This window comes from Lagenorhynchus albirostris, unplaced genomic scaffold (genome assembly GCF_949774975.1).
Source record: "Lagenorhynchus albirostris unplaced genomic scaffold, mLagAlb1.1 scaffold_275, whole genome shotgun sequence".
Classification (NCBI taxonomy): Eukaryota; Metazoa; Chordata; class Mammalia; order Artiodactyla; family Delphinidae; genus Lagenorhynchus; species Lagenorhynchus albirostris.
Genome location: NW_026783373.1, coordinates 65179 through 78634, shown reverse-complemented (window position 1 = coordinate 78634; position 13456 = coordinate 65179). Strand labels below are relative to the sequence as shown.

The window sequence follows — 13456 nt, the reverse complement described above, 5'->3', positions numbered from 1 at the left end:
ATATGCTTTCTTCTCTGCTTTAAAGAGGAAAAAAACAGCCAGAAAAATCACTGACTTGTACCATCTTCCCTTAGTATCATTTCTCTCAGCCAGTTTTGGGTAGACAGACGATAGCTGACATTCTGAATTTACATTTTATGATCAGAATGCTAATTCACAGCAAACCTGTAAGTTTTGGAGACTAGACCAGCAAAACTGACATTCCTAATGGGCATTAATGCATTCTTGCCTTCAGGGATGGCCTCTTTTAAATTTTCTCCCTTTGCCCAGGCTCCTAAGCAAAATATTGACAAATTGTTTGGAAAACGAAGGGGTCAGAGGTTAACAGGGCAAACACATTAGCTTTATGAGTGCTTGTTAGCAATCTTAAGAAATCTGAGAGCGGTGATGCTAGAGTCAATTTTTTTAAAGTGCACTTGAAAAAGAGTCTCTCTCTTCTGGTCTCATATCAGACAATATCAGTGTGTACTTGTTTAGAGAGGCTGTGATCAGAAAACGTTCAGCTGCCAATGGAATAATAAAGACCATGGGGACCTCCTTGGTGGCTCAGTGGTTAAGAATCCTCCTGCCAATGCAGGGAACACGGGTTCGAGCCCTGGTCTGGGAAGATCCCACATGCTGTGGAACAGCTAAGCCCGTGAGCCACAACTACCGAGCCTGCGCTCTAGAGCCCGCGAGACACAACTACTGAGCCCACGCGCTGCAACTACTGAAGCCCAGGAACCTAAAGCCTGTGCTCCGCAACAAGAGAAGCCACTGCAATGAGAAGCCTGTGCACCACAACGAAGAGTAGCCCCTGCTCTCCGCAACTAGAGAAGGCCCGTGCACAGCAATGAAGACCCAACGCAGCCAAAAATAAATAAATAAATTTAATTTTTAAAAAATCATGATATTAACATCTTGGTATTCTGGTCTAATATTAATGAATTACCTTCTATAGAATGCTTCAAAGAGTATCTGATACACAGAGCTACACTCACCATACAAATGTTAACAACCAAGTGAATATGCCCAGAGCTGTACCAAGAGAGGGTCCCACTCACGCTATAGTATTCTGATATAGAAAATCAAGTTTATCTACTTTGTAGTTCTGTCAATATGAGTACAGGATGAGGCCATATCATTTGTAAATGCACCTATTTACCTCAAAACCAGTAGGGAGAGTGTGTGTGTGTGTGTGTGTAGTGAGCTACTTATAATTTCACACTCTTGTCTCAATGAACCTTTGCAAAGCCATCTCCCTTCAAAGCCATTCAACAAGAGGGAAATGCTCACCCCAGTCTCTTGCCCCCTTTCGTTTAGCAGGGAGATCAGTTTGTAGGGCAGCGATCGGCTCTGGTCGCCAATCAGGTCTTTCAGGGCTACGGTGGCCGTGCCAATTAACCTGCAGGGGAAAGGAAAAAGCACACAGTTACCCACATAAGAGGCATGTTTCCGTTTCCACACTGGACCTCCCAATCCTCTTCCTATTCATCTGCGAGCATGAAAATCACTCATAATGAAGCGTGGGCCATTTTGTGCTCTCCCTAGCAGGGTATTTTGGCGGTAACCATCACACAGCAGCCACCATGTCTCCATAACAAGCAGTCATTTCAAGAGTCAAACTATGGTGCCTGTGAAATTTCACATCACAAATGAGATCGATGGGTGAGAGACAAAGACTGAATATAACCTCGAAGAATACAGGAAGAGAGAAAAGTAGGACAAAGTTTAGGCATTCTTCTGTAATGGACATTTAAAAGGATTCATAAAACATTGTCCACTGTAACCTGTTAATGTGTTGTGATACAAAACAAAAGGGAGTTTAAGATAGCAGAGGGAACTAAGGTTGCTAATCAGCTGACCTTAATATGATTAGACTGGGCCTACCCAGATAATCCAGGATTGAAAGTAGAAGAGGGTGACGGAAGAGGCAAGAGACTTGCAAGAAACACTCAACAAGCTGTCACTAGTTTGAAGGGCCCACAAGCCAAGGAATGCAGGCGGACTCTAGAAGCTGGAAAAGGCAAGAAAATGGATTCTCCCCTAGAGCCTCCAGAAGGAATATAGCCCAGCTGACACCTTCATTTTGCAGGTAAGCCCACTGGACTTCAGACCAGTAGAGCTGTAAGGTGGAAAAATTGTGACGTTTTAAGCCACTAAGTTTGTAGTAATTTAAAGCAGCAACAGAAAATTAATACAGGCCTCATGCAGAAGTTTTTCTCACTTTCACCTTATTTCCTAAAATTTTTTGATTTTTGTTTGTTTCTTTGTTTTGTTTCCATCATCCTTCATGTAGGTAGTAGCAGTAGTAAACTTCATCTCACGTAGGCCACGGTCTTCAGAGACTAGCTAATTGATTTAGTAATGGGCTGAGGAAACCACACAAGAACATAGAAAATCTAAGCTTCCACCTGGGCCAGGTAACACATGGTTCAGAAGCTGCTTTGGTGTAACAGATACCTGACCAAATGTGAAAGTCCGAGTCCAGGTTAATGGAAGAGCATTAGGAATTCACTGACTCAGGCCTGGCCACTGATGCTGTCTGATGTGTACAGCCTCAACGTAGAAGAAATGACTTAAAAGTGCATAATTTGTAAATTTGCCGATTGCTTTTCATTTGAATAGTATTATATAGTAAAAGTGGTATAGGAAATAATTTTAATGGAGATAGTTTTGTGAAATAAAGGCCACCTGGGAACATTTGAGCAATAAAAAAAACCCAGCATTGTCCACTGTAAAAACATCCCCCCAAGTAAACCTTGCAGTGTAAATAGGTTGCTAGTTTACTGATGGGGTAACTTGGTAACTCACATGCTGTGGAGCATCATTCAGAAGTTGGATGTATGCACTTCTTTCTCTTCCTGGACCCCAAGGGATTATATTAAGCCTCTGCCGCTTACCCATCCACCTCTTATTTTTTTGTTGTTATATTCTTTCATTTGTTTTATTTTTTAGATTCCACACATAAGTGATAACATACAGAATTTTCTTTCTGTCTTACTTCAGTCACTAAGCATAATACCCTCCAGGTCCATCCACGTTGTTGCAAACAAGAAAATTTCATTCTTTTTTATGGCTGAGTAATATTCCATTCTGTATATGTGCCACATCTTTTTTATCCATTCACCTGTCAATGGACACTTAGCTTGCTTCCATATCTTGGCTATTGTAAATAATGCTGCTATGAACATTGAGGTGCAGATATCTTTTTGAAATCGTGTTTTCATTTTCTTTGAATATATACCCAAGTGGAATTGCTGGGTCCTATGGTAACTCTATTTTTAGTTTTTTGAGGAACATCCATACAGTTTTGTTTTGTTTTTACAGTGGCTGCACCAATTCACATTCCCATGAACAGTGTAAAAGGATTCCCTTTTTTCCACATTCTTGCCAACATTTGTTGCTTGCGGTCTTTTTGATGACAGCCATGCTGACAGGTGTGATGTGATATCTTATTGTAGTTCTGACCATCTACCTCTTAGGGCACATAACATACTGGTACAGAAGTACACCTGTGTCCCTCCTCACCAGAGTAAAGCTCCTGAAAGGCAGAGGTTGTTTCCTGTTCTGTTCATTCCTCTAACCCCAGTGCTTGGAACATAGTTTGCTTATTAATAGATATTTACTGAATGAAGGAAAGAAACATTTTTGTAGTTAGGGCACATGATCAAAAAATTTATAGAACACACATCCCCAGGGAGTTCGTCAATATAAAAGTGTAACCTGTGGAATATAGTCTGTAAATTGGGGTTATAACACAAAACATGGTATGAGAGTGGGTGAATTGAAAGAGTTCCCTTTGTGAAATGCAATAAAAAAGCAAAGAGAGTCCAGGGGTGTGCTCTCAGTATAGATACTGAAAAAGGAAAAGAGAAATAGTAAGAATTTTTAAATGCTATTTACTTATATCTTGTCTATATTTGCAGCGACTTATACTAACAATAGCAGATATGATAGCCTGGATTATCGTTAGCATAAAGTTAGAAAACTAAATATCAAGTCCTCAAAATGACAGGAGAGATTCCTTATACCAAAAACCCCACGGTGAAGAAACCGTAGTTGAGAATAAAAATAGCTCTGGGCTTTCAGGCAAAAACAATAATCAGGAAAGATCCCCCTGTGGAGAAGTATTCATTTCATTTAAAAATGTTGTCCATTTTGTTTTAGAGTCAGGAAGTGAGAGTTGATGTCAACATAGACGCATTATTTTTAAACTGACACATATCTGTATTCTCATCCCCCACTCGGACCTCAGAAATAGGACCGGATTGTAGATTCAGCGTCTGTCATCCAACCACATACGTCCAGTGACTCAGAATAAGTGACTTCACTTTCTGAGAATAGGTATATATTATATCACACACGACCAAACAGCGCTATGGCGCCCTGTTTCACACAACTTACCCCACGATGTGAGCCACTGGCACAGGGCTTCTTGGAAGAGCGCACTGACTTGAAACGAACACACCCAAGACGTTCAACAACCATGACGGATTCTGCTCTCTTCTAATATCACGAGTCAGAAAAGAAAAATTTTGCCTCCAGAGGATTAAGAGTGCACTTTTCAGCCCTTTTAGGTCAATATAGAAATTAGGTCTCTCTGTCAATGCTGAGAATTGATGGGACCTTTACAGAGTAATTTTTCAGATGAGTATGTTCACTCCGTATGTTAGTATCTTGTTTGTTTTTGTTTTTTTAACACCCATATGTTTTCTTCTCACTTGGGTTTTTGTTCTCCTGATATATTGAGGACAAGAGACTACCCATGACTCCATCTCCACCTGATGAAACAGAGAAACCTCCCACACAAGCTGAGAACCCCTGGCAAAATCTCTTCCACGTCTCTCTCAGCCCCACAGGGTGTGAGCTTCTCTCCATGGACTTCTCTCCATGTTTTAAGACAGCAGGCCACGGGGTTGGTTAATTCGGTTTTTTCAATAAGAACAAAATCTGAAAAGGTTTAAAAGTTATCTGACTGGTACTCACCTTGGAAAGACATGGAAACACACTGGATTTTACTCTTCACAGTTCCATGATTCATAACCTAACTTTATGATTAAAATCATAACATTGTACACTTGAACATGTACTGATTTGCTTTTGCTAAAGCCAAGATGACCTGAATCTCTATCAACAATAAATAATCCCTGGAACAAAACAAAAACTACAGCATGCAGGGATGATACTGAAGTGGAAAGAGGGCTGACCTGGGTTGGACCAGCATCTATCAACAGCGGCACTACTGATACTTTGAACTGGATAATCATTTGTTTTAGGGGGCTGTCCTGTGCCTTGTCAGATGCTCAGCAGCTTCCCTGGCCTCTACCCACTAGAGCATCTCTACACATTGCCAGTTGTCCCCATAGGCAAAATCAGCACAGGCTGAGAACCACTGGGTTAGACACTTCCTGTTCTACCCCTAACTCTGTGTCCCAACTTCCTTTGAGGACTTGGCTAAGTCACCCTAATCTCTGAGCCCCTTCATTATCTGCAAATGAGTAGATTGAAAGAATTCCTCAGACCCTTTTTAGCCCTGAAAGTCTGCTACTGGCTTATATATGTGATGTTCCTATGTATGTCTATTCAGAAAACTCTCTCATGTTATACATTTCTTTTCTCTTAAAGCCTTTGTTCATTGATTTAGGGGGAAAAAAATATCCTAGAAAATGTCCATAATGAACAATCCAGAATACTAGGCAAGTTTTCTGCCTTCAAAGGTATTGGCTTCTTATAACATCAGGAGTCAAACAAATTCCCACAGGGTGTCAGGAGGAAAGTTTAGGCCAATAACAGATATGTGGAATACAGTATTAGGTGAGACAATAGGGAGTGGTGGGACTTGTGGCTAACTGAGGAGAACAGCTTTGCCTAAAACACAAAACCCATCTGCTGGCCCTTTATGGCCCTGAATGGGTTTTACAACCTCCATTCTGACTCATCCAGTATCCGCTGCCTTCCCCTCCCCATGAGAGGGTGTGAGAGGATGTAACAAATAACAGACCAGGAATGGAGTGAAATAAAAGAAGCCAATCGTGAAGTCTGATCTCAATTCCTTCTTTCAGAAACCTTTAGTCCCACTTCTTAAGATTTGCTTTTTCATCATAAAATTCTTATGCTTGTGGGGGTGGGGTGGGGTGGGGGAGGGGAGGGAGACGTCAAAGAAAACTTAAATTTCTTTTTTCTGAAGCTAGTGCTTGTTCAGATGAAAGCCTAGAAAGACTTTAATCCACAAAATATTTTTAACGGCTCAGTGAGTTGAAGAAAAATATAAACAGTTACAGCTTCTAAGATCTTTCACTGTAAGTTGAAGAAAACATCCCCTATGGGTGTCTGAACTCTATACAGCTTTGAAGGCAAGCCTGGCCTGGCCTATTTTCTATGATGTTGCTTGGATACAAAATACAGTGAGAGACTGGGAAATGATGACTTGGCCTCCTACACAGGGAATAAGAAGAGTTCAGTCGGACCACAAGCCAATTTCCTTTAAAGAAGGTGATACTAAACCAAGACCCTTTTTCTTTCATGTTACTAATGCTATAAATATGTTAAAATATTATGGTATGAAAGTAATGGGGAAAGTTTTGCCCTGTGTTTTCATGGAAAAATAAGTGTCTCCCCATGGGCTCCACCCAACACTAAAATGGATGGACCACACCTCAAAAAGAAACTTATAGTGCAAGAATAATAAACAGCAGATGTATTCTGAAATGAAGAAAGAGCCAGTCCTTCTCCTATTCCTTTCAGTCCACGAACACCCATATAGTTTGTTGTGGGTTCTCTCTGTGACATCAAACTAATTCTAAGCAATGGAAGCAACTACTTGAAAATTAAATGTTAGGTTTGGGGGAACTAAAGAGTTTAACTGTAAACTAGTCAACTCGGTCATGCAAGTGTTGGTTAAGAACTTTTGTTTCTTTCTTGTTAAAACAGAGTCCAGTGTGATTAAAAGAGAAATGCAAAATGTTTTCCCCGTTGGCCTGGATGCAAATGTTAACAGTCGCATGCCACTGTGGTGAGTAAGGGCTTTGCTGGCTGAGTTCTTAATCAGGGGAACTCACATCTAGCGAGTTGTTCTTCTGTGCAGCAGGGACACAGCCCACATGGGTTACTGGGGAAGGGTTTACTGGAAATTCCCTCATGAAGGAAAGGAAAAATAAGCTGGAGGCTGGAAAGTAAATCACACGTTGCTCTGTTTCTGCTCCCAAGGACTGCAGAACTACCAACTTCCCATCCTCCGAGGGGCAATAACAATCCCCAACAGGGCTGGGGAACAAATGCTCTTCTGAGTGGCTCCCAGGTCTCCTGCAGGACCATGATTCGCCCACCCTTTGAAGCACTGGGCTCTCAGCCAGCTGGGCCTTGTCGTCTGCGCCAGGCCCAGAAGGCCAGTGGGGATGCTCGGCTGGGTCCCATCCCCTCCGCAGACTTCTCGCTCCTCCAGGCCAGTATCAGTGGAGCTCCTCCCCAAAAGGAGGGAGCGCCAAGCCCCGCACCTTGCTTTCTACCAGATGGGGGGAGAGGCAGGGGCAGCCATGGCAGTGAATCCTATCACAGGGAACCCCGGAAAGCACCTCCCCGGGTCTCCCATCCACCTCACCTGTGGGGAACCCTCCGAGTCTCCCAACCCGCCCACCCTTGTGCTCTGGATTAGCTGCTAAAACTGTTTCTCAGAATGTGGTTCCCCAGACTGCCCTGCAGCAAAATCAGCAGGGCGGGTACAGATTCCCAGGACCCTAAGTCAGACTTTTTCTTTAGCTAATTCTTATACCCAGGAAGTTGGAGAAACAATGGTCTAGAACAGGTGGAGGGGTGGATGGAGGAAGGGGGGTAGGGAAGGCAGCTGGCAAAGCCAGTCCTGGGGAACAGGGAACACGTGCAGTTTTCTAAAAGTACATTCGATGTGATGATAGAGGTTCACATTTGAGAAATGGACGTAGCAATCAATTATTTAATAGAACAAAGGAGAAAGCAAAACTCCATCAAAGTCTACTCGGCAGGCCTAGTTACCTGCGCCCTCCCGTGGCTTCCCCTCCTTACTCCACACCAGGATTGTCAGAGGACCTTGAGGCCTTTGTCCCATTCATCACAAGGGAGCAGGGGTTTTAGAAAACCTAGAAACTCCTAGTCCGCACAGTGGTTCCCCAACCTAGCAGTGCACAAGCCCCCTGAGGTGGAGGTGTAACAAACGCCATGCCCAGATTTTGGAATCACTGAACTAGCCTGGAGGCTGTGGCAGTATCTGCAGGATTCAGGGCCAGCCTTTGCTGCAGACAGCATCACTTTAACAGGGGAAGGAGATGAATGGAAGCCCAGGTCTCTTCCCCAAAGCCCTCCTGGGCACCAAGGCCAGGGGTGGGTTAACTAGCCTAATGCCTGGCACGTAGAAGATGTCTTAAGAGTTAATTTCTTGAATAAATGACTGTAACCTGCTATTTTTCTATTCGCTCTTGACCAATTCTCCTGTTCATTCAGTCCTCAAAGTTCTGGCTCTACGCTTGCCCGTTCTGGACAGTTCAACAGAACTCCCAGGCTCCGTCTCTGTCTAATGCCCTCATCCTTTAGACTCAAGGCAGTAGTATTCACTCATTCATTCATCAAGCACTTGGACCTTATAAAGTAAGGGGGACAGCATAACATAGTGGCTAAGAACTTGGCGCTAGACAGCGCTGACTGATTCAGACTTATCCTTGTACCACAGATCGTGTAACTTCTCTGAGCCTCAGTGTCCTCATCTGCAAAGTGGGGATAATGACAGCTCCTACCTAACAGTATTGTTGTAAGGATTAAAAGGATGATCTGGAAAAAATAAAATAAAATAAAAAAATAAATAAAAGGATGATCTGGTAAGTGCTTAACATCACTTTTCATTATTATTTCAGACACTATTCTGGAAAAAGGGATCCTAAAAACAATATGACTCCAAGTCAGTACTTGCAGGGAAAGCTGGTCTGAACTCATGCACAGCCTAAATCACAGGAAGGTGGGTTTATCTATGCGGAGTGTGGGCAGGTGGGCATGAATGAACAGATAAGAACCCTTTGTAACTACCCACAGCCATTTCTATACAATCACTGTGCAGAGTTCTTAAAACCAATCCTTTCTCTTATGTACATCAAATAGCTCCCTCCCCACCATCAATCTGTTTGGAAAAGAGATTGAATCTGTTTTGGAAAACAGAATCTGTTTGGAAAACAGATTTTTATTTTGTTGAATAATAAAATATTCTGTTTGGAAAACAGTTTTTATTTTCAGGATTAGACCAGAAGTAAACTTCAGCTGTAGCTGAATTCTCATAAAATCTAATTAGTCGAATCTGAATGCACTTTTAAAGCCATAGGTCTCATAAAACGTTTCATTATAAAAGAGACCCCAGAGCAAATCCTTATATGAAAAACCTTTCTAAACCAGCGCACGTGTACGTCCATGCACGCACGCACACACACACACACCCTTTATCCTATCTTTTTCTCCCCTTTTCCCCTGCTTCATTCTTCATATTTATCACCATCTGATAAACTATATGTGGATTTACTTGTTTATTGTCTACTGCCTCCACTCAGATGTGAGCCCCATGAAAGGCATGGAGTACCCCCAGCGCCTAGAGCAGCGTCCGACCCACAGCAGCCACAAGCAAATATCTGCTGAAAGAATAAATTAATTGATACATCACTGAAGATAGTCCAATGACCTTGCAAATGACTTATAGGTTATGAAGCGTCCTCTCCTAAGAGATGTTCCTCCAAGTAAAATCAGGAGATAATTACAGCTCTTATTATGAAGTGTCTTTCTCTTTCAGTCTCTCTGGGTGTTTCTCACCAGGGCTGTGATCTCCTCAAACAGCGGGGTTCAGCCTCTCCAGCACCCAGAGCCAACCAGCCCAAACCAGCTTTGATCTTTGCATAGCTTTGCTGCTCTGTTGAAAAAGCGGGACTAAAAAGAAATCAGCTTTTCCGTGCCGATAGCGCTCTCGCAAACATGGTGAACGTTCCTATAACCCGCCGGACTTTCTGTAAGAAGTGTGGCAAGCACCGACCCCACAAAGTGACACGGTACAAGAAGGACAAGGATTCTCTGTATGCCCAGGGAAAGCGGCGGTATGACAGGAAGCAGAGTGGCTACGGTGGGCAGACCAAGCCGATTTTCCGGAAAAAGGCTAAAACTACAAAGAAGATTGTGCTGAGGCTTGGATGTGTTGAGCCGAACTGCAGATCTAAGAGAATGCTGGCTATTAAGAGATGCAAGCCTTTTGAGCTGGGAGGAAATAAGAAGAGAAAGGGCCAAGTGATCCAGTTCTGAGCTTCATATTTTGTTTTGTTATGAAGATAATAAACATCTGAGATTGTTTACTTCAAAAAAAAAAAAAGAAAGAAAGAAAGAAATCAGAACTGGGAGTTTTGTTCCCAGTACCATCTGCCTCTGGCTTAGATTTTCTCACAGCCCGAGAAGCTACTCCAGGTAGAAAACCTGCCTCAACCCTTCTCACCAACCACACTGGGGAAAAGGAGAGGTCATGGGGACCGCCTCAATTAATCCCACTGCTATGTTTACACATGGCAGTGGCAGAGGTGAGTCTCACCACTAGGGGAAATAAAAGTATTAAAAGCTTGAACACAAGGTCTTTTGTACACCAGTAAACAAAAATTTCTCATAAGCAATACCACACCGTCCCATCAAATTAATTTCATTCCAAACCACAGTCTGTTTTCTCTAAGCAAAAACAAAACAAAAACAAAAAACCCTTGCCCAGGGAGTTAGTATATTCCATAACCCAGGCTTGTCCTTCTGCTTTTTCTAATTCTACAGTCCCCAGTACCATCCTGTGTGTAAGTGTGTGTGTTAGTTATGCTGTGCTCTCACTTTCACATCCTGGCACTCTGGCCCTCAACCCACACTCACACACTCACACACAAACACACACACACACACAGGAAATAAACATTGGAAGGTCTGAGGTTAAACTCTGGATTTACGAAGTTAAATCCACGTGCTTCCAATCAAAGAGCTGGGTGACTTTAAGCAATTTGGTGAACCTCTCTGAGCCACATTTTTCTCTAAGACGTCAATAAGCCTGTCTGACTCAAAGACATTATAAAGATGAAAACCGATTGCGTGTGGAGCAGTTTTAGCACAATTCCTGGCCCGTGGTAAGCCCACAATAGATATTAGCGATTATGTTGTTCATCAGGAAATTTAAGTGATTTTTTTCCTTAATTATATTAAATTTGCCCTATGTCTATCACTTACTGAGGAAGTATTCCAGCCACCACCATGAAGATGAAGAAACTTGCCAAAAGCCACCCAACCAGTAAGCAGCAGAGCCAAAACCCAAGCTAATCTCCTGATCATGCAGCTGACCGCTTGCCCACACCACCCCTTATGCAAGAACTCGGGTAAATTTCCTCCTGGGTATATTGTGAGGTCTTCGGTTATCTTCTTCTTACATTACAGCCAAGCGGACAATTCACCTTCAGAGGATGTCTCTAACTTTGCCGTGCATTTGTGTGGGGTATATGTGATGGTTTCAAATGCACAAGTACACACACATGGAGGGGAAAAATAAGAGTACTAGGAAGGCGAACTCTTAGACAGTTACAGTCATTTTATATCAGACATTGTAATGTGCATTCCTACATGTTCAATTTGGATCTTTTTAAATACCTTCCACGCCTCTACTTCACTTGCTCAAGCTTTCCTCCTCTACCTTCCTTAACCTGTGGAATACGATTATAACACCTGTTTCATTGTCCATACCTACTCATAATATCACCTAATAGTGTATCTGTTTAATAATGATGTATCTAGTTTTTTCTTCACAATACTGAGGTAAAATCCTTTTGAGTACTCTACCTGATGCTCATGAATTTGAAGGTTTTCCCACTCTGGATGGGGAGAGCATTAACTATTCTCAGCCCTCAGGTAGTTTCCTCACTGACCAGTCCACACCCGAGGAGTCAAGTGGAACCCTCTGCAAATCTCTGGAGCACTCTGCGTGGGTGGTGTGTGTGTGTGTGTGTGTGTGTGTGTGTGTGTGTGTGTGTGTGTGTGTGTGTGTGCACGCGCGCCTAGCTCTAGGCTCCCACCTGCACCTCCCCAACTCTGGGAGACAACCAAGGTCTGCCTGTCCTGCAATGCAGCCTGGAAATGCTCTCTAGGCGTGAAGCTGGGCACTCAGAGGGCTCAGCTCATTTATCCCCCTCTCCTGGGGATCAGTGTCCTGTGCTGCTAGTGCCCAGTATCTGAAACCACTGGGGCATGTATTTCATCTACTTTTTTGGTTGTGTCAGGTGAGAGGGTAAATCTGGTCCCTGTGACATCACCTTAGCATGAGCAGAACACATACACACACCCACAAATCTGAAAACTTGTAAGAATCTTTCATTCCTATATTTCCAGGCTCCTGAAGATGCTTCTTCTTTAGGAACTCAAGCAGAGTGACAGCAGGGCCAGGATGCCAAGAGATCAGGGTCTCAGCCTCAACCCCTGAGCCTCAAGTCTCATCTCCACTTCTCAAGGTCATTGTGAAGATCACATGAGATGAGATATATTCTCTGAACTCACCTTGTTCATTGCAGGGAATGAGCTTAAATGACTTATTACTTAATAGCATAAAATGCCTACTTAAAACTTTTACCTAAGAAGGAGGAACTAATACTCTGACAATGGGGGGGGGGGCGGTTGTTTGTTTGTTTTCTGGCAAAATTAGAAAAAAAATTTTAAGCTAGGGAGCTCCCTGGTGGTCTAGTGGTTGGGATTCAGTGCTTTCACTGGAGTGGCCCGGGTTCAATCCCTGGTCGGAGAACTGAGATCCTCCCACAAGCAGTGCGGCATGGCAAAAAAAAAAAAAAATTAAGCTAAAAGATAATCATTCCACCTACATTTTGGTCCCTATAGGTGGTCAGAGGTTTTCAGTGTAATGGAAAAGAGCACAGGTCTGAATATAAATGCTGACTCTGATACATACCTGCTGTGTGACCCTGAGCAGGTGACTAAACCTCTCTGAGAAAAAAACTGGGTATCTGTGAGGATTAGGTGGGATAATGCATTCAAAGGGCTCATTAAGGGACGGCCACATTGCCTGTCTGGAAAGGGAACTCTTATTCGTCAGCCACTGGGAAAATCCTTCCACTCTGACATTTCAGCTAAAAATACCATTTCATGTTCATCATGTGACCAAGAGGCTCCTCTAGCTCTTCCCTCTTTCAGTGCACATGGCTGGTTGGATGACTGTAAAATGAGGAAGAACAGAGTCTGCGCAGAACGGCCCCACCAGCTCGCAGCACCTAGGGAGGGACGTTGCTGATGCACTAGCACTGTGCGTGCTCAGACTGCCCGGTCCAGTCCCTATGGGTGTGGGCACCATGCTCAGGCAAACCCAGGCAGCCTGGTACTGTTTGCTTACATGCCCTGGGGCTGCAGACTCTGGAGTGAGGGCCCTATTTACACAGCCAGTCTCCATGGCAACAGCAAAGTTCAC

At 43.3% G+C, this 13456-nt stretch overlaps 2 protein-coding genes across 4 annotated transcripts in view; one reads left to right on the top strand and one right to left on the bottom strand.

The window, feature by feature from the left end:
• Positions 1-13456, bottom strand: part of LOC132514309 (myoferlin) — a 141574-nt gene that overhangs the window by 101656 nt on the left and 26462 nt on the right. For all 3 annotated transcript variants that reach the window (XR_009538736.1, XM_060138919.1, XM_060138920.1), the window contains exon 4: positions 1276-1384. Coding sequence is in view for 2 of the 3 variants with exons in the window: in XM_060138919.1 (XP_059994902.1) it covers positions 1276-1384 (109 nt within the window). In the remaining variant the exon portion in view is untranslated. The remainder of the gene's footprint in view (positions 1-1275; positions 1385-13456) is intronic.
• Positions 9936-10343, top strand: LOC132514311 (large ribosomal subunit protein eL42-like). Its single transcript, XM_060138926.1, has one exon. The coding sequence runs from the start codon at positions 9958-9960 to the stop codon at positions 10276-10278; it is 321 nt and encodes a 106-aa protein (XP_059994909.1). The 5' UTR covers positions 9936-9957; the 3' UTR covers positions 10279-10343.